Raw genomic sequence first — 24,900 nt, forward strand, 5'->3', positions numbered from 1 at the left:
ATAGAGAAAAGAACAAGTAATCATTTTAGTTTAGCAGCTTGAGTGACATGGGATTTATATTATGTTGATCTATGCTATGGAGTGGTGAAAAATACCAAAATGCCTTTAGTCTCAAAACGCACACAGCAAGACTTCCACATTTAACTCACGCTTTAGAGCAAGATGTGCAGCACACGAACCAACCACGGCTTCCTCTGCTTTGGGACCTGCGATTGCTAACTCCCCAACACTTGAGCCTGCTTATCGCTGTGTGAACCTCTGCCCCTTTCTGCAGTCCATTTGCGCTTCATATCTAAGAAGGGACTTATTCTGTGTAACATGTGTGCGTCATTGCCACCACCTGGAAGTTTAAGGCCTACCGCTTAAGAATGTTCCTTACGCTTAAGAGTGTTCCTTTAATTTGCTTGGACATACATTATTCAATATGTACACTCTAAAGACATATCATGTCTGTTGTTCAATGACTATTCCATTGCATTCTATGGTTTTTGTTTCAGCACAGGACAGGACCAAAACCTGTCATCTGCTTCTTTGGCGAGGAGGGCCTATTGGTGTTTTCCTGCCTTTTGAGCGCTTATCAGATCTGAATGGTGCGAAAAGCATCTCTTGAATTTGCTACGAGCTGTTGAAGAGGGGAAGTTGCCACTTGTGGTTAGGTTTCTCCGCTGGAAAGGGGAGGCTACAATTTCCTGCTCATCGCTTTTCGCTAAAGCCAAGCAGCCTATCTGAAGCATGTGTCTACGTTTGACCCTTGTCAACAGCCCTTGAATAATGTGTAAGCGCGTGCTTTTCACTCAACAAACATTTGTAGTCTCTTGCTGTTGCCATCACTGTTTCGTTAGTAAAGTCACCTGATATGTGACCAACTGTCTTATCAGGCTATAATCCACAACAATTATTCATAATCCACAGCAACCCCCTCAAAGGAGTTTGTCACAGATCAAAGTTGTGTAGCACTGTGAAGTCATTAGTACCCCTACTGGGAGCTACATTCACAACAATACAAATTTTGCCTGTTGGTGGCAAAACACAATTTAAGCATTCATATGTTAGTAAATAATGACTGCATTTAAAACTAACACGAGCTGCTTGATAAATTGATGAGCGCCTAGAAGCATGTCATGTGTGCTATGTACAATAACAATCCACGGCTTCATCACATTGCATGTATTCAATGTGAGGTAGTTAGGTTAACTGAAAAGCATTATTGGCAATAGCTTCAAGATACGACAAAGGATCCTTTGAGAATCCATTAGCAATTATCAACCAACATAGCTTGGCTCCTGGCTTCTTCACCCAATGCACTGTGGACTGTGTGATCTTGAGCATGTGCTGACATGCATAAACTGTCAATAGTTTGAGTCGGTGTCCTTGAAAATAAACCAATATGTGAGTGCCTTTGTCACCCACAGATATTAGCACATGGATGTCATCCAGTTTGTACATTTGCTTTGCACTCAAACTTGCATCTTGAGGTATAATGCAATATATTTTCAGTTCTTTGACCCCTGATGACTGAGATGCTAGCCCGGGCGAATTTTGTAGAATTTCTGGCATTCTGAACTCTGGATTAGCCGCAAGCCTTTATCTGAGGTGTGTTAAGAAGCACAGAGGGGACGAAAACAGGATGCTCATGTCGTCATTTTGTACTGTCGTGGGCATCATTTCCTTGTGCCATATACTCCTGGAACCAGAGGTATGCATCACTTGTCTCGCCTATCTCCACAGGCCCCTGGGGGTCAGAGTTTGCGAGTAGGCGTTGATCATCTTGTGGCTGGCTTGTGTCAGGCTTTCGACAGATGGTCCAGCTGCTTCCTAGGCTGTGCCTTTGGGTGTACTGGTACTGGACGCATTCAGCAATAGTCTGAGTCGTTTTCGTCGTTCCCTGAGCAGTTTATCTTGCTCTGGCATGATCCCATGACAAGGTGTGGTTTCAGGGGGACTTTCAATGAACTCACAGTAGAATACTTGCGGGAAGTACCTTTGGATTTCCGCAAATGTCTCTGTGCACAGATAATGTTCTGGCGAGTCTGCTGCTCCACAGCGCAAGCCTTGGCGGTGAGACTTTGACTCCCACGTTCTTGGCAAGAAGTGATTCCTCAGCACACACTCTGCATCTGGCAATGTCTGATACGGTAGACTTCTTTCTGATCAATGACAAAATGGCATGTTTTTGAAATTGAGCACACTGTTCGTATCCAAGACATCTGCAAAGTTCTGCTCTGAACCAGAAACAAGTTGTTTCAATGCTCTTCATATTGCGCCTGGCCATGATTTCAGTGTCTGCAGCAAAATATGAGACAAAGTCCAGGTATCATCAACAGCCCGCAGTATCACGCACTCCACAAAGTCAGTGTTCTAATGACTGTGTCCAGGGCAATTAACGCTTTATGTAGAGCTCTTGTGACTGCTGCTGCCACCACAGAAAGGCCAGTATTGAACCCACTGAACTGTGAACTGTCAATCAATAAGGGCATGGCTTTTTGCATCGTATTTTCAGAGGATAGCAAAGATGCAATCTGTTTGACCACAGCAAAGTGTGCTTGGAGATATGTATCTTCAGTGCTTTGCACCTCCAAATGCATTTTTAACAGCCGTGCTTTGTGTAAGCTCAAATTAGGGTATTCTAGTTGCTGTAACGTGGAGCTGGGCCAATGGGCCTCATTATGATACTGGCATGGCTGCCGCCAGTATAATTTTTTTTCCAGTGCCCGCGAATGGGCAATTACCGGGTCATTGCGGCCTTGCCGGACCCGGTAATTGCCCATTTGCGGGCGCCAGAATATATTCTTCTCCAATCCCATTTGAGCCGCATAGGGCTCAATGGAATGGGGAAGACGGATGCACCGGCACCATTCGTGAATGGCGCCGGTGCATCCGACATGCTCTGCTCGCGGGTGCCGGTACGCCCGCCAGGTCAGGCCTGGTGGGCAAAAAGGCACCCGTGAGCAGAATTCATTGTTTGCCGGACCGGTAGTAACGGTGCCAGTAGCTTACCAGTGCCGTTACTACCGGACCAGCAAATTTATAATGAGGCCCAATGTAATGATTTCAGTTGAACTAATTTAGGCGGCTTCAAAACGAAACCACAACATTTAATTTGTGCATTTGCAGTGATCAGGGTTGGCATTCCCACTGTGACATGACAACAAGTTGATTGAAATGTACCAGATATGACCCATTAGGTAGGCTATGCGCTTTACTGTAAAAGGACACAAGTGGTGCAACATGCAGTGTGCATTTAGAGTTACTGTCACAGGAATTCACTGGCTCAACGTGTACACATCATTCAAGTAGAGCCTCTGCATTCACGGAATGAGTACAGTGTTATGTCAGGACTAGATTGTGAAGCACATGCTTGTGAATACGGTACCACATAATCTTCTCTCACTCATGTGTCATTTACCCAATGCACATTACCCCATGAATGTAGTTCTTGACATATCATATAGAAGGTGTTGTTTGAATGGGAATGTTTATCACCCCGTGCACAATCCACTTTGTGGAGTCTAGCGACCAGGCAGATGCTGCTACTACAGTCTTTGTCGTAACGCTAAGCAACAGGAAAGTGGAGCCTGACATTGGCTGACGGGTTGCAACCTTGGACAAGTTAAGTGTATATATTTGTTCTGGCCATGAAATTACATTCCAATCGGGGACCCCTCTGCTGACAGTGTCCAAATCAGTTACCGCAGAAAGACTTACTGCTGCTTCTTGGTCGCTTCTAATCGTAGATAAGCCATTTTGAATCAAACCTACTACATCTGTAATGACATTTCGTAGCGCATAAAATCCCTGTTCTAGCGCTTGATCATTAGAATCTGCAGCATGACATCCTAGCTGTACTGCCTCACTTTCTGTTTGCAGGATTTGCATTATTGCTTGTGACCAAGTGTAAGTTCTACCTGTTATGGACGATTGTCCCACCTCACAAGGTACATTAGGGTCAGAGGTGGTGCAGGTAGCTGCTCTCCTGACACACCCACATTGGGTGGGCCTCAGACCAGCAGCTGACTGCATGATAGCTGTCCAATTCACTACTTTTATGAGGTTATCTAGAGATGGTATCATCACAGGTGATACTGTGAAAGCATTCCTTGGCACAGCTTACCTGTGGATATAGCTTATGTCAGGTAGGTGTCATGGGAGTTCCAAGCCCTATATGGACCCACATTGAGTCCTGCTTTTCTTTTATTGCATTCATTTACTTGAAATCCCCATAACACAGGTCTCCCTGATGCATAAGTAATATGCTTGGTGCCATTGTGCTCTTTGGCTTCTCTATAAAATGCGCTCCAGAACTCAGCTTCTGCCTTCTCCCATTGTGGGTAGAAACTCAAGTTCCTATTACTACACGTGGTCTGGTACTGCGTATAATTTAAGAAATATATAAAATGTGGGAATCTATATGCCATGTCTATGATCACCTTTGATTTGCCATACCTGTTGACCCCAAGTAGACCAAAGAGGGAAATATTCCTGCCATGTTTGTTCAGTCATGTTTGCAAAGTATTCTCTGTCAAAGATGTCTGAAGTGCAACATACATGTGTGGTACATTATGTGGCTCTGGAGGTAATTTATTCTGATTTTCATACATGTAATCCCCTGCTCAGAGAAATATATGGGAACTGTGCTTTGAACTCAGGACTGAGAGTTTCAAAGGGCACTGCACAGTATTCCCAGAATGTGTATTTGGGCCACAGGATGGGCTCACGTTTGACAAGTAAAAGGGCATTGTAATATCGCACATAACACACATATGGAGCCCCATTTCATGGAGATCCTCCACATCATCAAGCACATCAAATAATGCATTTTGCGCAAATGTCTGGAGCCTAGTTCTTAACAGTTTTCTGTATGTTCTGGACTGGACACAGGATTAATGGGTGCAAACTGTCTGGATTCATCAATCACAGGAAAGGTGTGAACTTGCAGCTGTGTAGCTGGGCCATTAAATGTCTTGAACAATGGCATCCACACATGACCCATAGTTAGAGGAAACATTTGTATTGAGGCTGGAGTTCCTGGCTCTTGGAGCTCTCTTTTCTCTAACATCTGTGAAGAACTTAAAGGCTTTAGAACAACTTATTTGCTTGCAGGTGGAGTGGAAACCTTGCTCAGAATATGCTCAGAAGTCAGTGAGATGAAAAACAAATTGAGGCTGAACCACAGTAGGAGGACATATACTGCCAGCATTTTATAACACTGTTTCAGAAAGTCTGTCCAAAAGAATTCTTTCATTACTTAGCAACTCGAAAGGCGTTCTGTTTCCAAATTGGCACACTTGCAGTACTTTCCTGAATTGTGGACGCGTAGTCAAGATTGGAATATTCTTCCTCATCTTGAACGCCTATCATCATCATTTGACGGATCTCCATCTCTTCATCTTCAGCGGGCTCCTCAGTTGGAAGAGGAATATTGCGTGGAAACATTGCAATAACTATCTGGAGCGGGTTTCAGGTGATCTACAAAAACTTGCCTAGTACCTCTCTTAGGTGGTATTGCGGGTAGGATGGCAGTTCTGGACCCTTTCACTCTGATTACTTGCACTGCTGGTCTGTAAGGCGGGCCAAATGGAGTCTTGTCATGGATCTTTTCCAGGACCCAATCTCCTGCTTTGAGAGTGTTCTCAGGACCCACCTCAGCAGCTTCCACCTGGAGGGATTCCCTCAGCAGCGTTGTCGCCAGCAGTTGCTCGTGCCTGGAGGGGGTGCTGGGAAGAGTATGCAGATCAGGCATATACCTCTTTCTCCCAAACAATAGTTCAAATAGAGTCTTACCGTTGCATAGAAACTGACGTGGTAAATTATTTAAACTTCTGATCACTAATGGCACATGGTCTATCCAGTTACCTCCAAGTGACCGAATGCATTTAGTCAGCCTCACCTTTATGGACTGGTTCGCCCTCTCCACCACCCTGTTCGTTTGAGGCGACAACGGGTGTGCGAATTGCAGCTCTGTTCCTCATGCTTCTAATGCTTTCTTCAGAGCCCGCCCTGAGAAAGCTGGACCATTATCAGTATGGAATGTTTGAGTCGCTGTCATGGCTACTACACCCCTAAGTGCCTGTATGACTGACTGATTTGCAGTCTGCTTTCTTCCAGGTGAACCTAGTGCAAGAATCCACTATTACTAACATGTACTTGTACTTATTGACTGCTGGAAGTGGGCCTATATGATCCATATATTGGTTCTCAAAGGACTAGGCTGCCTTTCTTAAGGGAACCTCCTTAGGTTTTTTTGCTGTGGTCCACAGTTGTCTTCAAACATGTATCACAGTTTGCTATATATATCTTCACTTCTTGGCGTAGCCTTGGCCACCAGTAGCGGTCTAGGAGAAGCTGTGCAGTTGCACTCACCCCAAAGTGGGCGGATGCAAGTCCAGCGTATGTGGCTGCAATCAGCTTTTTTTTGTCTGCTCTATTAGGGATCAATCTTTGAATAGGATCCCCTTTTTTCATAGGAATGGTGACTATTGCTTTGTTATTTCCAATGTCATAAATATAATTACTGGGGAAACCTTTTGGCCTAGGTACAATACCTAAAGAAGCCTCTTTTATTTCCTCATCCATTGCAGTCGCTGAGTGAGTTATGGCTGCTATCGATTTTCTCACTGTGTGCTCTTTAGCATATTTATCTGCCAATGCATTTCCTGTGCTATGAATGTGCCCTTTAGTATGTGATCTTGTGTGCATCACCCATAGCAAAGGGCAAGTCTGTTTAAGATCCCAAACCTGCTTCTAGAGTTGCCTGGAAGCAATAGTTTTATGTCTAATGTCTCTGAAGTCATTCTGAATCCACCAATGCAAAGCAGTATTATAAGCCCTTACAATGTAATCTGAATCTGAGACTACTAGTGTAGGCTTCCCTGAATCTGCTTGACACAACACAAGCAGTAGTCCATGCAATTCAGCATGTCTCCCAGATGCTTTGTTGCAATATCAGTGTGAATAAATACTTCATGTGAGAATTGCCCTACGACTGCTGCACAGCCAGCAGCTTATTTTGACCGTGTCCCCCCCACTGGTATCGCAGACCCATCCCAGTAAATTACCTGGATAAAATCAAACAATGGCATGTCAGGCCGTGAGGTGTCAGGCTCTATGACCATTGTCCAACTCAATCCACTCAGTCTTTGCAATTCTGCCTTATAATGATACTTTACATCTGGAGCATGCTGAGTAGCTGACCATTGAATCCATCTGGTATGTAATGCCTTTGCATTAGGCACACTAGCTTTTGTGGCAGCCTCAAGCTGAGCAAAAAGGGGTGTTATGTGTATAGTTCTATTTGCTGCCAATGGCCCTTCTTTCTGAATAATCATCTGAACTGAAGCCAGAATGTTCTCCTAAGGTGTAATTTTTAACTCAGGTGTGGAATATACATGTGACTTATATGCAATTGGTTTAGTCTCCCCTAAATTGCACACTGTATGTGAAAGCATTATCTCCCACCAACAGGTTTTATCTCTTCTTTCTCTGTATTTCTGTCCTGCAAAGGACCAGTTTGAGTCATTAATGAATACACATGGTGCAGAATGTGGGTGTGTTCTGGCAGCCAGAGGGCTGCCTTGAAATTTGGTTTTATCAAAGCATACAATGGTTTCACTAGCTCAGCAAAATTAGAAACATAATATCTGCCAAAATTCAACAGTCGTAGAATAGCCTGCAATTGCCTAAGCATGGTAGGTGGTCGGATCCTGGCACAATTCTCAAGAAAATCTGCTGACAAACCTCTGCCCTCACCTGAAAAAGTGAATCCTAGAAAGGTAACCTCACGATGAGCTATTCTTGATATTTTGAAGTTGATCAGGTATCCTTTTGCTGGCAATGTGTGAATGACTGTCTACTTGTTGCAAGTGTTCACTGAGCTTCTCATGGGTGATGTAAATATCATCTACATATTGCCAACAGTTAGGAATGTCTGAGAGCAAGCTCTGTATTCTACTTAAGAATGTGCTAGGAGAATTCTAATACCCCTGCATTATTCTAGTGAATTGGAAATGTGTTCTTTTAAACGTGAATGCAGTGTATTTCTGGCTCTCTATGCTTAAAGGTTGTGTGAAATACCCATTGCCTGGATCAAGGTTTGTTTTATATTTACATCTGTGTAAATTGGCTAGCAATCCAGAACTGTGCTAGTTCTGGATTGCCTCTGTTTTACAATGTGCATTCAAAATTCGAAAATCCACAATAAAACGGTAAAGTACCATCAGGTTTTAAAACTGGGAGCACTGGACTATTGTGTGGTCTAGCTTGCTTTAGGATTACCCCCTGGTCCTTTAGCTGGTCTAATATGGTTTGCGTGTGGGCAACTGCCTGTGGTTTAACTGGATACTGCCTCTGTGGCAGGGTTGCTTTCAGTACTGGAATCACATGAGCTGGACATTCCTTATCATGCCCTACATGATTTTTAAACAGCGGCACCACTGCCAGCGCTGACCAATTTCTTGCATATCTTTGCATTAGTTCCCAACTCACTTTGCTTGAAAAAGCAGGTCTTACCACCTTTTCACCCATGTGTGCTTGTCACACATACAATAGTGGCCAGTCTTGAAATGCTGACAGTCCTTTAGATTGGATGTTTAGCTGTGGCCAAAACAGTGCTTCAATCTTTTTGTGGTGCTCGCCTCCCAGCTGAAATATAACAAAATACACTTCATTATGTGCTAGTGTCTGCCCAGTGGGTGTAGTTATCTGCGCATTTCTGTGTGCCCGTGTGTGCTCGAATAGTGCCTTGTGGCTGCATTCAAATACGGAAATGTCAGACCCAGAGTCTAATAGGACCTCAATCCAATATGTGTGTCGCTTAGTCTTGGGAACGATTCGTTGAGTGCGTGGACTCTGCATTCTGTGAAACCTGTAGGGCTGCCGTATGTTTTTCTCAACCTTCATGTCCTTCCCCTCAGCTTTAGAACGATCTGATATCCTTGCCTGTGCGGAAGGAGACAGACTTTCATCAGTGCTGTACTTCTGTGTACTTTTTATGTGTTTCCCATCTCTAAAATCATAGTCAGTAGGTCTGAAATGGGACTGCCCCCCAGGCTAACCCCATGATAGTCTACCCCTGTGATTGCCTTGCCACTGCGGGGCCTGTCTATCTCCTGCAGATTTCTAATTTTTATGCCTGTGCTCAGGATATTTGTCTTCCTCTATTGGCGATAATTGTCGCCTCTGTGGTTTGTTGCCCTTTTTACCATGAAACGATCCTCGCCCTTCTTAGGGCCTCCCTTCGTGGTGTGTTTCCTTATCTGGCTTACCATCTTTGTTAGCCTTTTTCTGTGTCTCTGCCGGGCTCCTGCCTAAGTGATCCCTGCCTAGCAATTGATAAGTGGATATCGCTATGTCCCCAAATTGCTCCCTTTTGTCTTGCTCATTCAATTGGGACAATTTCCTATGTACCTCTAACCTTGCAGTCTCTCCCTTTAATAAGGGTAGAATTATGCGCTCAACCATTTAATAATTATTAGATGCTGTGGACAGGCCTAAATTCATGGCGGCGGTCGTGCCTTGTGTTCCCATGATGTCTGCTAATATCGGTGCTAGCGATGTGATGGACGGTGTGCCTATCAGCTGTAAATAAAGCCAGCTATAAATTGCGATCCAGCTGTCACAGCTCGCTAAAGGCGGTTTGCAGCTAGATGGAAGGAACATGGCTAGTGCCCTATGCTTGTGCTGTGGGGTGACTTGAGGGTAGGCTGCTTGCAATTGCCCTAGTTTTTCTGAATACCACTTGGGCATGTCTTCATTTCTGGATGGACAGGATCCTAATATGATTCTCAATGTCTGTAGTTGTACCCCACCTGCATCCAGCTGTCCCCGAGGCTGCTAAGCCGGTGCTATACCCCGCTGTGTTGCATATTATAGCGCAATATTGCGCACTGTGTCAAAATGGGTGGCTAGTAATTGGTAGTCAGTCTGCAGATATGGGCCACCATGGTTTGGATGAAACCAGGCTAAGTGACAGATTGGGTGTGGCTAACGGCCCATGCCAAGCACTTGTTTGTGGGTAGACTACATTACCTCCACATCAGTTGACATGACTTGTATGTTTTAAAGCCAATTTAGGAAACTGGTATGGGCAATCCTGGATGGTGTCTAAACAACCCAGTTTCTCTCTCATGTAACCCCCTGGACAAGCCGTCAGAACTTGATACCCGATCATCAACTTCCCCAACTTTCCGCCTCTCCCCTAAACCCCCCAAGCGTCCAGACTAGGTCGATCATAAAGAGAGACCACCGCTTGGACCACCTGTACTGTTCCCGACATACACCCCATCTTCATACCACCACATAACTTCTGAGCCCCCTCTTATCTGTGGCCATAGGCAGAACAAAACCTTAAATTCAAATAATAAATGTGGTGTAGCCCCACCTGATGACCATACAAATGTAGTAAACCCCTTGCTTCAAACAGTTTGCGTTTCCTCATCCCATACTGGATAAGTTCCTCTCACCTCCCCAAAGGTTTCGAACCTTGTCAAAGGTTCTCTCCATCCCTTTCGGTGTCACAAAACCCCCTTTCCCCCACTTTTACTGCTATGGGTAGCCAATCACTAGCAGACGCCATCTTTGATGGTACGGTTGGACCGGTACCGGAGGTTAAGTAAGATGGTAGCACACCTTGGGACCCCCAACTCCACACAGAAGTCAAGGAGACCTTATACTTTACATGGAGTTGGTGACCACCTAGGCAGCCTCATGGTCCAGAAGGTTCTTTCAGGGAGTATTACGTTTTCTGAACGTAGGGGAGACTGGGATTCGCCACGTGTTCGACTGTTTAATGCGCCACGTTTGTTTGTTTGTTTGTTTGTTTTATTATTTGTAATACTCACCAGACCCAAAGGTATCAGGGCGCATCAGGGCGCAACAGATATAAGAATATGCGAAGCTTAGTTATAGTGAGTCATACAATGCAATACATTACTATACTGTAACGCTCACCTGATTCCCGTAGAGGCTACCGTATCTTCAAAGGTGATGTGTAACACACGGCTGGCTCTTTGGGCTGGACCTCTGTGCACTGTATGTCTGACTCGAAGGGTAAGATGTCTGCAGATAGAAAATATGGGATTAAGGAACTGGGTTATTGAATGTCTCTCTCTTCTTCCCTTTCTCTTCTCCTGTAGAACCCCAAAGGTTAACGCTCTCACCTTAGGTAAGTGAACGCTGTGCTCTCCATCTGCCTCGGGGCAGGGTGCAGTAACCAGTTTCTTCACTGGATAAGGGGAGCAGGCCTCTTGACTTCAGAGGACTGCTGTCCGTCGTTTACTGCACGAACGGTAAGTTTCGAGTAATTCTAATGTCTTTAAAGTCTTTAGTAATGATGTCTCTTGTTTTGCAGGGTTCCGGCGATGGCGGATGACGGGCTGAAGTGAGTTGAAGATGGAGCCCGTGTGATGAATAGAAGCGCCTGGAAGCACGTAAGTAAGCGCTTGTTGCCTGCTTCACGATGCGCTCTAACTGTCTTTTTATTTTGCAGGTACAAGTTCGGAGCGGCTGCAGGGTGCCGGAATACCCACTGGGTTAGATGTGGAAAGGAGTAATGGCACGTGAGTATTAAAGTTCCCCAATGTCTTTAAACGCACCTTGTTTTGTCTTTCAGATGCGGGATGCAGCGCCGAAGGCCTCCGGAGCGTGCGAAGAGTTGGTAAGCTTTTGTCTTTCAGATGCCGGAATGCAGTGTGAAGACCTCCGGAGCGCACGAAGAGTAGGTAAGCCTTTGTCTTTCAGATGCCGGAATGCAGCGCGAGGCGTTGGTGACAGCTGATGGACCAGGTAAGTGAAGAGCTGTCACTGAAGACCGTAATGCTAACCTGTTCTTTCTTGTCTTTATAGGTGTTGCTGAAGACTGGATTCAGGATGGTAAGCCTTTTTCCTTAGGCCCAGGATCAGATGCAGAAGACACGATGAGCGTTCTGCTGCAGAGGATGCAGAATAACGCAAAGCAAGATTCATCCATCGGGTGTGGTTTAAATAGCCTCCTGTAGTGCTTAGGTGTCTCCTTCCACAGCCACGCCTAAGAAAAGAGTTCCTGCTTTCCAGAAGAGTTCCAGTGTTCTGAATCTAGGGAGTGGCTCCTGCCCCACCCAACAGGAAAAGTAGTTCCAAACAGAAGAGGATCAGAGGCTCAACTGGCAGGCAAGTAAGCAGCATGGTCTGCTGCAGGTAAGTCCACCCAAGCATTATGAGCCCGGCGCTTCCAGCGCTGGGACTGGGCATATTTATGAGCCTGGTGCCACTGGCGCCAGGACTGGGTCCAAAAGGTCCCAATTGGGACTGGTTGGCACTCGGAACCTGGGTTATGGATCTGCTTCCAAGGGAGTTGGGAAAACCCTGACCTTTTGGAAGCAGAGATCATGACAGTACCCCCCCTCAAGGCCCCTCCCAAACCGGGCTTCTCCAGGGGTTTTGGCTTGTCAGGAAATGTTCGGTGAAATCTTTTGATTAGGCGAGGAGCGTGGACATATTCAGCAGGTTCCCAGGATCTCTCTTGGGGGCCGTAGCCTTTCCAGTCAATTAGGTAAAATAGTTTAGCTTTGGAGATCTTGGAGTCCAGAATGCTTTTGACTTCAAACTCGAGTTCTCCATCAACTAGGATAGGTTTTGGAGATTTAGTTAGTCGGGTTTGAGGTTGCACGGGTTTTAATAGAGAGACGTGGAAGACCGGATGTATCTTCATGTGCGGGGGCAAGTCCAACTTGACCGCTACTGGGTTTACTATGGTAGTGATGGAATAGGGACCAAGGTATCTTGGGTTGAATGTGCGTGGCCCTTTTAGAGGTAGATATTTGGTGGATAACCAGACTTGATCCCCTACTTGATATTGACGGGCTTCCTTCCGATGTTGATCTGCTCCTTTCTTGTATTGTTCTTTAGCCCTTTGAAGGTGAGAAACAGCTTCCTTAAAGGCTTGGGTGATTGTAGAATGCAGGTAGTCTACTGCTGGTGTTTCAAGATCTTGGAGGGGATCCAACTCCGAGGTTCGAGGGTGACTGCCGTACAAAAGAAAAAACGGGGTTTTCCCAGTTCCCGAATGAACAGAGTTATTGTAGGCATATTCGGCTATCCAAAGGATGTCTTTCCAAGTTTTTTCAGTTTGTTGCAGCATGCAGCGTAAATACTGTTCCAGAGTTTGATTGGTCCTCTCGGTTTGTCCGTCAGTCTGAGGGTGGTGACTGGTCGATAGTCTCACATCAATTTGAGCCGACCGACAGCAACTTCGCCAAAAATGAGAAATAAATTGACTACCTCGATCCGAAATTAGAACCGAAGGAAAACCGTGCAGTCGGACGATGTTTTCGAGAAATTCTCGGGCCAGAGTTGCTGCTGTTGGCAAGCTTTTGAGCGGAATGAAATGCGCCATCTTGGAGAATAAGTCCACGATTACTAGAATCGTATTGTATCCGGAGCATGGAGGTAGATCGGTGATGAAGTCCATAGAAAGCGTATGCCAAGGGCGAGGTGGGATGTCAATAGGGCGTAAGAGGCCTACTGGTCTTTCCTTTTGACTCTTGTTTTGGGCGCATACTCCACAGGACATTATAAAGTCTCTGATATCTTTTTTCCAAGACGGCCACCAGAAGTAGCGCTTGATCTTTTCTGAGGTCTTGGCCATACCGGGATGTCCTTCCATTAAAGAATCGTGATAACAAGAGATTACTTTTTTCTGTAAATCTGTGCTGGGTAGGTATAATCGTTCTTGGAAATACAATAAATTGTCCTTTACTGCAAAGTCCTTTCCCTGCAGATGCCAATTCTGTATGTCTGCTGGAGTTACAAGTTGCCTGGCTTTATCCTTAACTTCCTCTATGGATTCTGTGGCGATTACACCCAGAATTCTTTGTTCGGGAATGATTGGTACAGGTTTAGGGTTGATCAAGTGTTCTTCCACTCCCATCCGAGAAAGGGCATCAGCTTTACCGTTCTTTGTACCAGGTCGATAGGTAATTATGAAGTCAAACTCGGCAAAGAATAATGCCCAACGGAGTTGTCTAGAGGATTGAGCTTTTGCGGTTTTCAAATATTGCAGGTTTCGGTGATCCGTAATCACAGTAACGGTGTGTCGGGCCTCCAGCAGATAATGCCGCCAAGCCTTAAAGGCAGACTTGATAGCCAGAAGTTCCTTGTCAGTAATCGTGTAATTGATTTCAGGAGGCGAGAATTTGCGGGACCAAAATGCCACGGGATGCAACTGATTGGTTACCGGGTCCTTTTGTGATAGAACTGCCCCCATGGCAAGGCTTGAAGCATCAGTTTCCACGATGTAGGGAAGTTCGGGGCGAGGGTGTTTTAAGATTGGTGCAGAGATAAATTTAGTCTTCAAATCCTGGAAAGCTTGTTCCGCCTCGGTAGACCATTCAAAACGTTTGTTTTTCTTTAACAAGGCAGTGATGGGCTGGACTATTCGAGAGAATTCGGGGATAAACCTGCGGTAAAAGTTAGCGAAGCCTAACATGCTTTGCACACCTTTTACGGAGGATGGTGATGGCCATTTGAGAACTGCATCGACCTTCTTTGAATCCATACGCACTCCGCCAGGTGATAATATGAATCCCAAGAATTCAACTTCAGTCACGTTGAAAACACATTTTTCCAACTTAGCGAAAAGTTTGTGTTGACACAATCTTTCGAGGACCATTTTCACGTGTTTCCGATGTTCAGATTCCGATGAAGAATAAACGAGGATGTCGTCAATGTAAACAACAACACACACATCTATGAGCTCTCTGAGGACATCGTTCATAAAATATTGAAAGGCGGCCGGGGCATTGCAAAGTCCGAAGGGCATGACCTGATATTCAAATAGCCCATACTTGGTGCGGAAGGCCGTCTTCCATTCATCGCCCTCTTTTACTCGTACCAAGTGGTAAGCTCCAGCTTTGTATATATGCATGCTTTTCTGACTTGGTCCAGGAGTTCAGGGATCAAAGGTAACGGATATCTATTCTTAACGGTGATCTGGTTCAGGGAGCGATAATCTATACAAGTTCTAAGGTCTCCTTCTTTTTTTGGAACGAAGAACAAAGCTGAAGAAGCAGGGGACTTGGAAGGACGAATAAACCCATTTGCCAGGTATTGATCCAGGTATTGTCGAAGGTGAAGGTTCTCAGGCTCGGTGAGGGCATAAATTCTACTACAAGGAGGAGTAGATCCAGGTATCAGGTCTATCTGGCAGTCATAAGACCTATGAGGAGGTAGAGAGTTAGCCTGATCCTTCCGGAAAACATCTTGGTATTCTAGGTATTCGGGAGGTAACTGGGGAGTCTCTGAAGAAATTGCTGCCAGTGCAACACCAGGTGGAGGGTGACAAGTAGAGACACATTCTGGAAACTGGACCGTTCTTGCTCGCCAATCGATCAGAGGATTGTGTTTCTCTAACCAAGGTATTCCTAGAATAATCTGAAACTGAGGGGCCTTGATCACATCGAACACGATCTTCTCATGGTGTCCATCTTGACTTACTAGCGTCACCTCTTGAGTGGTATGCGTTACTGGCCCGGAGGCTATCTCCGTACCATCCACCGTAGTAATGACGTCCTTTACAGCCTTGGGACAAAGAGTTAGATTCATCCTCAAAACCATTTCATGATCCACATAATTGCCGATGGCACCGCTGTCGACGTAAGCTTCAATTGCATGTAATCGATCCGGATTATCAGGGCTAATGAGGACCATAGGTATCACGAAATGCGACGTCACGGAACTGGTTTTCACGCTCGGCAAGAGGACCTCTATTCTTGTCGGGCGAGGTCGTTTCCCTGCTCAGAGTTTGTAACTTTGGTAACTGCAGCTCCTACTGCCTTCTTGGCAGGTTTCACCGGACAGTCTCGAAGAAAGTGCCCTGAGTTTCCGCAATAGAGGCATAATTGCAACCGTTTTCTCCTTTCCCGCTCCTTTTGTGTTAGAGTATCTTTCAGACCCCCTATTTGCATGGGTTCCCCGGAGTCTACTCCTTTGGAAGGAGTTGGCGGTTTGGAAAATACTCGAGCATCAAACTTGGAACGATCGGCCTTCCTGTTCTGCAGTCTGTGATCTATTTGAACGACTAAGTCTATATAGTCCGAACAATCTTGTGGGGGATTCACTACTTGGGCTAACACATCTTTGAGCTCTCCACGTAGACCTCTATAAAACAGCGTAATCCTTTTGTCCTCAGGCCATTGAGTTTCCACTATCAGTCTGTTGAAAGACGCAATATAAGCCAAAAGGTCTTGATTACCTTGTCGCAACGAAAGAAGCTCATTGTCCAAGGCCTGCCCCTGTGAATGTCTTGCAAACAGTTTTTCCATACTGAGCTGAAAAGCTTGAAAATCATGGAGGACCGGATCGTCTTGATTTACTAGAGGGATCGACCAGTCTGCCGCATTGCCACTAAGGTATGAAAGCACGAAAGCTACTTTAGCTTGATCAGTTGGAAAGGCTGCTGGCCGGCATAAGAAATGCAACCGGCACTGATTGATAAATACTGCAAACCTCTTTGGGTCACCAGAAAATCGTTCGGGCGGAGCCAGAGGTACATTCCCAGGTAGGTTGATCTGCACTGGATTCATAGAGGATGTAGAAGGAAGATTTCCCCCAGATGCGGGTAATGGGGTCTGTCCGGCTTGTGACTCTAGCAATTGTCTAGCGAGATCATCTGTTCGCTCCTTGGAAATAATCAGTTCCCTTCTTAGAGCATTCGTTTCCTGACGGGCTGCATGCACTTCTGCCCTTAGTTCCCCAAGTAACTGGGCTAGCTGGTCGGTATCTGAGGTTTCCATAGTGCCTGGACGGGAGTTTTGTGGTAGGCTTTGCGTTCTGTAACGCTCACCTGATTCCCGTAGAGGCGCCGGTCTTGACTGGGCGTATACCGTATCTTCAAAGGTGATGTGTAACACACGGCTGGCTCTTTGGGCTGGAACTCTGTGCACTGTATGTCTGACTCGAAGGGTAAGATGTCTGCAGATAGAAAATATGGGATTAAGGAACTGGGTTATTGAATGTCTCTCTCTTCTTCCCTTTCTCTTCTCCTGTAGAACCCCAAAGGTTAACGCTCTCACCTTAGGTAAGTGAACGCTGTGCTCTCCATCTGCCTCGGGCCAGGGTGCAGTAACCAGTTTCTTCACTGGATAAGGGGAGCAGGCCTCTTGACTTCAGAGGACTGCTGTCCGTCGTTTACTGCACGAACAGTAAGTTTCGAGTAATTCTAATGTCTTTAAAGTCTTTAGTAATGATGTCTCTTGTTTTGCAGGGTTCCGGCGATGGCGGATGACGGGCTGAAGTGAGTTGAAGATGGAGCCCGTGTGATGAATAGAAGCGCCTGGAAGCACGTAAGTAAGCGCTTGTTGCCTGCTTCACGATGCGCTCTAACTGTCTTTTTATTTTGCAGGTACAAGTTCGGAGCGGCTGCAGGGTGCCGGAATACCCACTGGGTTAGATGTGGAAAGGAGTAATGGCACGTGAGTATTAAAGTTCCCCAATGTCTTTAAACGCACCTTGTTTTGTCTTTCAGATGCGGGATGCAGCGCCGAAGGCCTCCGGAGCGTGCGAAGAGTTGGTAAGCTTTTGTCTTTCAGATGCCGGAATGCAGTGTGAAGACCTCCGGAGCGCACGAAGAGTAGGTAAGCCTTTGTCTTTCAGATGCCGGAATGCAGCGCGAGGCGTTGGTGACAGCCGATGGACCAGGTAAGTGAAGAGCTGTCACTGAAGACCGTAATGCTAACCTGTTCTTTCTTGTCTTTATAGGTGTTGCTGAAGACTGGATTCAGGATGGTAAGCCTTTTTCCTTAGGCCCAGGATCAGATGCAGAAGACACGATGAGCGTTCTGCTGCAGAGGATGCAGAATAACGCAAAGCAAGATTCATCCATCAGGTGTGGTTTAAATAGCCTCCTGTAGTGCTCAGGTGTCTCCTTCCACAGCCACGCCTAAGAAAAGAGTTCCTGCTTTCCAGAAGAGTTCCAGTGTTCTGAATCTAGGGAGTGGCTCCTGCCCCAGCCAACAGGAAAAGTAGTTCCAAACAGAAGAGGATCAGAGGCTCAACTGGCAGGCAAGTAAGCAGCATGGTCTGCTGCAGGTAAGTCCACCCAAGCATTATGAGCCCGGCGCTTCCAGCGCTGGGACTGGGCATATTTATGAGCCTGGTGCCACTGGCGCCAGGACTGGGTCCAAAAGGTCCCAATTGGGACTGGTTGGCACTCGGAACCTGGGTTATGGATCTGCTTCCAAGGGAGTTGGGAAAACCCTGACCTTTTGGAAGCAGAGATCATGACATATACATTATTATACAAAGCAGGATATGCAGATATTTACAGATATTACCGGTATTGTACATAGAAGTGAAGTTACCGCCATGGGAACAGCAGGTAGGAGTTACGAGTTGCATTTCGGTTACATAGTCGTGCAGTTAGTGGTCAGTGGATTTTAACCACGAGATAGTATTGGTTCTGAAATTCTGGTAGGACTGGTCTACTCTTCGGGAGGGTGGCAGGGAGTTCCATAGTTTGGCCGCTTTAACAGGGAAGCTGTTGCCACCAATCGTGGATCGTTTGAATCTGGGGATGGCCAAGCAGTCCAGGTTTACTGATCTAGTGGGTCTTGGGGATGTCCGTTTGTGGAATCTCTCTGAGAGGTAGATGGGTGCGGCGATGTTAAGAGATTTATGGGTGAGTGACGCAGTTTTTAGTAGGATTTTGTCATTTGTTCCGAGCCAGTTGTTCTGTCGTCTACTCTCGGAGATGTGCTCTCTTCTGGAGATACCTAAGGCTGCTCTAAGGGCATTGTTTTGTAAGGTTTGGATTCTAGTAATGATGGATTTGTTGGAGCCTATGTATAGGGCGTTACAATAGTCCAGACGGGACAAGATGAGGGCTCTGGCCAGGATGGTACAGCTATTGTTCGAGAGAAATGGCTTACCAGTTCTAATGACTATGCACATGTACGCCGCGGAGGACGCTAGCGTGTTCACCTGTTTAGAGAAGGATAAGGTGGAGTCGAGGTAAAAACCAAATGTTTTTGACTCCTGTGCTACCTTAATGAGGTTGCCGTCAATTATGAAGGAGGTGTAGTCAGGTCCTAATTTTTTTTAGGTTAGTGGGGGTACCCAAGATGATGAGTTCTGTTTTATCATCATTCAGGCATAGACCATGCATGGCCATCCATGCCTAGATGATGACGTATACTCTATTTACCAAGTGTACCACGTGTCGTCCCTTGGTTGGCCACTTCTCTCTCCAAGGCTCCTCCTCCACCAGGCCGCTTTCTCAGAGGTATTGCACCATCCCTGTTGAATAATCACCTAGACCTTCCCTGGGTCCACTCTGTAGGGGGGCACCATGGGCCACCACCGGGGGGTTCTCCAGCTGCCTGCTCCTCCTCCTGCACCTCTTTCTGCCCTGCTTGCTGCACGGGGTGTTGAACTGCGTGGTGCTTCCAGCTCTTTCCCTCACCTGTGCCAACTGTGATTTCACCTTTAGAGTGTTACGGTCTCCTCTCTGCACCTCTCTGAGAGTTTGATGGCTCGCCACAGGGGCCTTCGGATCACATCATCTTCCGCGGCAGTCTCTGCTTCCCCCGGCTGGGCCCACCACACGCACCGCAGGGCCTAACAGATACCTGCTGTTTCCCTCGCTGTACAATTGATGCCTCCTGGCTGATTACCACACTCCAATACCTGTTCAGCTAACCCGATGCCCACAAATGGTCTCTGGCTGCCACGTCCCTCCGTCCGGGCCTCTTCTCCTGCAGGGCCTGCACGGATCTGCTGGGGTTTGTCTCCCACAGTCCCCTGCAACTTTTATGGCACCACCTCCTCCGACATTGGCACAGCAAACTCAGGTGCTCCACTTTAGATTTACACCAGATTTGCAAGGGTACCCCAGGCACACTTCTCCTGGGGGCAATCTTCTTTATCGCTCTGGGGGGGTGGCGAAGAGGGGAGCTCAGTGCCCCTATGTGTTCCTAGGTTCAGGAGCTGACACAACTATCAGCTATTCACCATGCCCCCCCTGGTGGCCATCAAGCTATTCCTTTTGTTAAACTATGAAGTAATTGAGTGTGAGAACATTTGGACTGCTTGTTTGCAAGGGTACCCTACTTTTATTGCACTTGCGGTGGTCAGTTTTCTGAGTAACCTGGACCTCGCGGGAATCAATCCTGCGGTGTTATGCTAAAACCTTTGAAACTGTATAACTAAGGAAATGTTTCTCTTTCATTTTTCTTTATTTTATGGTATGTTTTTTTAATGTATTTATTAATTTATTTTTTTCTTGGTTTTGTTAAGTTTGAATACATTTTAATCAATAAACAATAAAAAAGTATCATCTACAAAGCAGACACGAGTAGCACACCAGCATGCAAAGAAAAGACACACAAACAATCCTTCTGTTATCACGCACACACCCTCTGGAACTCAATCCCAGAATTGACTAGAAATGCCCCCACAGTTCTGCAATTTTGCAACTCTCTCAAAACGTGGCTTTCTCAAAAGCACCGGACTATGGACTAAGCCCAATGGATGCGCAGAACGCAACTAGTAGTGCGCTACTGTTTATTTTTTATTTTTTTATATTATTGATCATTTGTAAGATGCTTTTTACCACAGAATTGTGTTTCACAACAGAATTGTGTTTCAAAGCACCAGCTTATTAATTTTGTTAAAGGATGCCAGGCCAAATGCTGGCTACCCAAACCTTGTACAGTGCTCCGATGCTCTCGAGCAAGGCCTGCGCTTCAAACAAAATAAAAATGAACTAAATATTGGGCATCATGTGATTCCAAGAAAATGGGTTAGGATTGCTGCTAAACAAATGTTGCAAACTAATCAATTGAAGGTTAAGAAAGCTGTGGAGGGGAGAGTTTTGATGGTGAGAGGTCATATGGAAAGTACCCTGGCCACTTTTCCCATTATATATTCTCTTCAGGGAGGAAAGATAGCTCAGGAGCAACGTGTTTGTCTTGGAAGCAAGACAACGCAGCGCAACACAGGTTTGAATCTCGATCCCGCGCTTAGAAATCACCCTCTGGTATTAACTGCGTTTTATAAGAACAATTATATGTTATATTGTCCTAATCCGGTTCGGATGAATTTCCGGAAAAAGCATTAGCAAAGATTAACTCTTAGTCTCAGGTATTTGGGGTGCGGGTTTTGGGAATTTACCCAGTTGTACACATGTGATGTCAACTCAACACATCAATGGCCATGGGAAGCTCCTTTTCCAGATTTCGGCAGCTGCTTAAAAGCTAGAAAACTATGAGTTGTTAGATACATGGAGAACTGGGTGAAGGTTATACTTTTTATTCAGATCCCCATATGTTATTCTCACCATGATTACATTTTTTATGGAGGAAGAACAAGGTCATTTATTAGGTAGTGCAATGATCTACTTGGTCATGAAATGTTTCTATTTTTTTTAGTTCTTCCCTTGGTTGAGTTTGGTAAAGGGAAATGACAATGTAACCATTTACTATTGATGTACGTCTTATTGGAAGAAATTCACCTTTTTTGATACAAATGAGAATGGGGAGGTTCCGCCAGAGCTAGCATGGGATACAGCAAAGGCAACCTTTCGGGGTCTCCTAATAGGTGATTGTGTTAAGAAATATATTGCGTATTCAGAAACAGCCACAGTTTAATGACATTTTAAGACTCTGTTTGGATTGACTGATGATGAGAGAGCCCCAACGGTGGAAATCAGAACAGTTATAGAAATGTTTGAAGCTCTTCTCAGAGTGCTGATATTTACAAGAAACTGCTTCTGCAGGCAACACATTTATTAAAAGAGATAAAACAGATACAAAGTTGGCAAAGGAATTGAGGAAACAGAGGGCAGACTGCTGAGCGTTGGGCTTTTATTTTGAAAGTAGGAGGTGGTTCAATGACTTTAGGGAAATTACAAATGTTTATGCAGAGTTATATGCATAGTTGTACAGCGAGGACCACAGTTTTCTGGAAAGCTAACAGAGTTTGAAATGCTCGTAGATCATATGAATGGAAATATATGGTTGATCGCCCAAATGTTTAATATCTTTTTGTCCACCAGGGCTGCTACTTCCATCTCAGTTAAGGATAAACAAGAAGGCAATTTTGCGATTATCATTTATTGATAAACTAGACAAGAGCTATAAGTGTCAGTCTAATTAATACATGACAGTATTAAACTCCTCCACAGATGATACCTACCCTCTTGTAGGCCCACTAGGATATGTGCATGGATGAGCAATAGTTGTTGGAGAAATTCTTAGGAGGGGCACTCATTGGGATGTGGTGGGACTGTGTGGTTGTGCCTGAGGATCTGGCTTTGATGGAAGTCCTCAATGGCACTGAAAGATGTTAAGGCCCAATGTGTAGGGTCTTTTTGCTCTACCACCCCAGAAGGAAGGATCCTGTACCCTCCCACTTATGGACCACTATATGCTTCTGGAAGTGAAAGCATGCTTGATCACTGTCTAGAAGAGGTTCAGCCCCCTAATAAGGACGAATTGTTGAATTAGGTCACAGACCTCTATCACATGCAAAGACACATTAGTTAAATTGACTCCCCTGGGATACTCAAACAAATGGTCTCTGTTTTGGTGAAAATACAACTCTTTGGACTGAGCTCAGCATCTCCTATAGACGAAAGACATCTCTCCTCGTATGAACTCAAATATTTTACTAAGGTCCTGAGTTGAGACTACCCCTGATACTCTGGGGCACCAATACCTTGAGTAAGAGTACGAAATAGGACAGCACATTGATGAAGGAACATCATTGATTATGTTTTTGAAAGTTACTAACCATTCTATTTAGAGACAGAGGTGCTGAGAACATTGTATTTCTCAATTCGTTCTCCCTTATCGTCCAGTTTGTTGAACACATAAGGTATGCTTTTCTTCTTTTTCACTTTGAAGTACTTCCTTGCCTTTGTTGTTGTTACCTTGAGATCCCGTTTGTGATACTGATCTTGTAGTTTTCAATATTCTGGCTAGTCACTATGAAACAACTGCTGGAATTTTGTTTTCATGTGACTCATTACTACACCTGTACCATTTATGCAAGCAATGTTTTCTATTGATGTAAAACTAATAAAGATATGATTGGAAAAACTCTAATTTGATATGTTTCAAGTGTCAAATGACTTATCTCTGTAACAATAAAACATGACCTGTAAAAAAGAAGGTTGAGCCATGAACTACGGCTATGGCCATGTCTTGCACCAACGTGTGCATCTGGTGTTGAATTTCCTCCGACTCTCTCTCTCTCATCACCATGCAGTGTTCTATATATGTTCATTAAACATTCACCTACATACATCTAAGTCTTATATGAATGCTTCATTGGCATGCTGGGTGTAAGGGTTTTAAAAGGTATTTGTTCTCATGGTTATATGTATGTACACTGTGTCTCAATCACAAGCAATCCATAACAATCAGCACCCCAAGACTCTAGCAGCAAAACTGGCTATGTGGCTTACAAAGAACATTGTTATCTTAATATTGCAAACCTATACTTCAAAAAGACAGCTGAGTTTATGCTCTTTATTGTTTCTTTTCCAGGATGCTGAGTATTCAGTGACAGTTTGTAGACAAGTCTGCAAAGATGAAAATCGAATTTGGGAATTTTTGGGAAGACTCGGTAGCCATTATGAGCCCATCCAAACTGTAATATTCGGCATTCATTTGGATAGCGATGAACCAAGACTCTTAACTCTTGGAATGGACAGAATGCTGGTTGGTGCATTTTCAATTCTTTGGAACAAAAATGATAAAGTGAATCAAAATATATTATGTACTAATCATACTTGAATTTACTTTTTACCATAAGACTAACAGTGAGGGTTATAATCCAGTCAAGACTGCAATTGCCTTCACATGGTGGTTTAGTAATCTCAAAAATTGGGAAACTGGGATGAGTGACCAAAATAAATAAGCAGACAGAAGCCTCCCTTTTTCTTCCAGACAGTCAATAAAATAAAAAACAAGAACCGTTCATAAAGAACAAGATAAGAGGAGGGCTTGAGTGTGGGATGTTCTTGGTGAAAACAATAGCCATGCTATACAGGTAGTGGTGACATATCACCAAAAAATTAAACAAGAAGATATCCCTGACATTAGCAGCCTCAACGTCCTGTCCTTCCTGCCGTTTCTTCCTATCTTGGCAATTGGCAATTAAACAAATAATTTGAATAGTTTGATATGACAAGGATCGACTGGAGGGAGAGAAAAACCAGCATTCCATTATGAGTCAGAGCTTCTCTTTAATCATGATCATGGATTTTTCCATGCATGATTAAAAACTGAAGGAGCATTAATCAGTGCCCAACTCTGACAGTGATAACGCTGAAGCAGTCCCTTTGAAGGAGAGCCATAGCTGGGCTAGCTTTTTTGTGGCATAGAACCAAGCCCAAGTCATCCATGTCAAGACATTAGAGGGGTTTCTTCAGAGCTTTATAAGAAACTAGCAGAAGTATCCGTTCTCCAAACAGGTTCTGAGATAGACATGATAACACTGATCCTGTAGGTCGCTGTTCCGATACGCTTATTGCTTAATGTGCTTTGCACCCTGAAGTAAACTTCACTGAGAATGGGCACGTGTGGCTGGCTGACATACCCCAGAGCAGACGTTGGGGGGGGGGGCAGATATGGTGTGCTGTGGCATACTGGAACCTTCTGTGCTCTCTCACCACCTGTCCCCTCACCCTGGCATGGTGAAATTCATTACGGCGCAAACATCTTGGAAACCCTGCATCCTAGGGCCTGGACCTCGAGTTTTGTTCCTCGTGTTGGGACTGGTCCTTCTACGACCACATTGACGTTTCGCCGACTTCAGGCAACCGTCTCATGTGTGAATGTGCTGAAATCTGGGAAAAGGGGTGGGGTGTCCAAATGTCATGTAGCTAGTAATGTCTGCAGGGTCCTAACAGGTGACTATGCAACATGT

The 24,900-nt window shown here is 45.1% G+C and overlaps 1 protein-coding gene across 1 annotated transcript in view; it reads left to right on the forward strand.

The window, feature by feature from the left end:
• Nucleotides 1–24,900, forward strand: part of CFAP251 (cilia and flagella associated protein 251) — a 1,318,836-nt gene that overhangs the window by 836,627 nt on the left and 457,309 nt on the right. The window contains exon 14 of the mRNA XM_069619593.1: nt 23,517–23,690. Coding sequence (XP_069475694.1) covers nt 23,517–23,690 — 174 coding nt within the window. The remainder of the gene's footprint in view (nt 1–23,516; nt 23,691–24,900) is intronic.

Source organism: Ambystoma mexicanum, chromosome 10 (genome assembly GCF_040938575.1).
Source record: "Ambystoma mexicanum isolate Mex_15411 chromosome 10, UKY_AmexF1_1, whole genome shotgun sequence".
Classification (NCBI taxonomy): Eukaryota; Metazoa; Chordata; class Amphibia; order Caudata; family Ambystomatidae; genus Ambystoma; species Ambystoma mexicanum.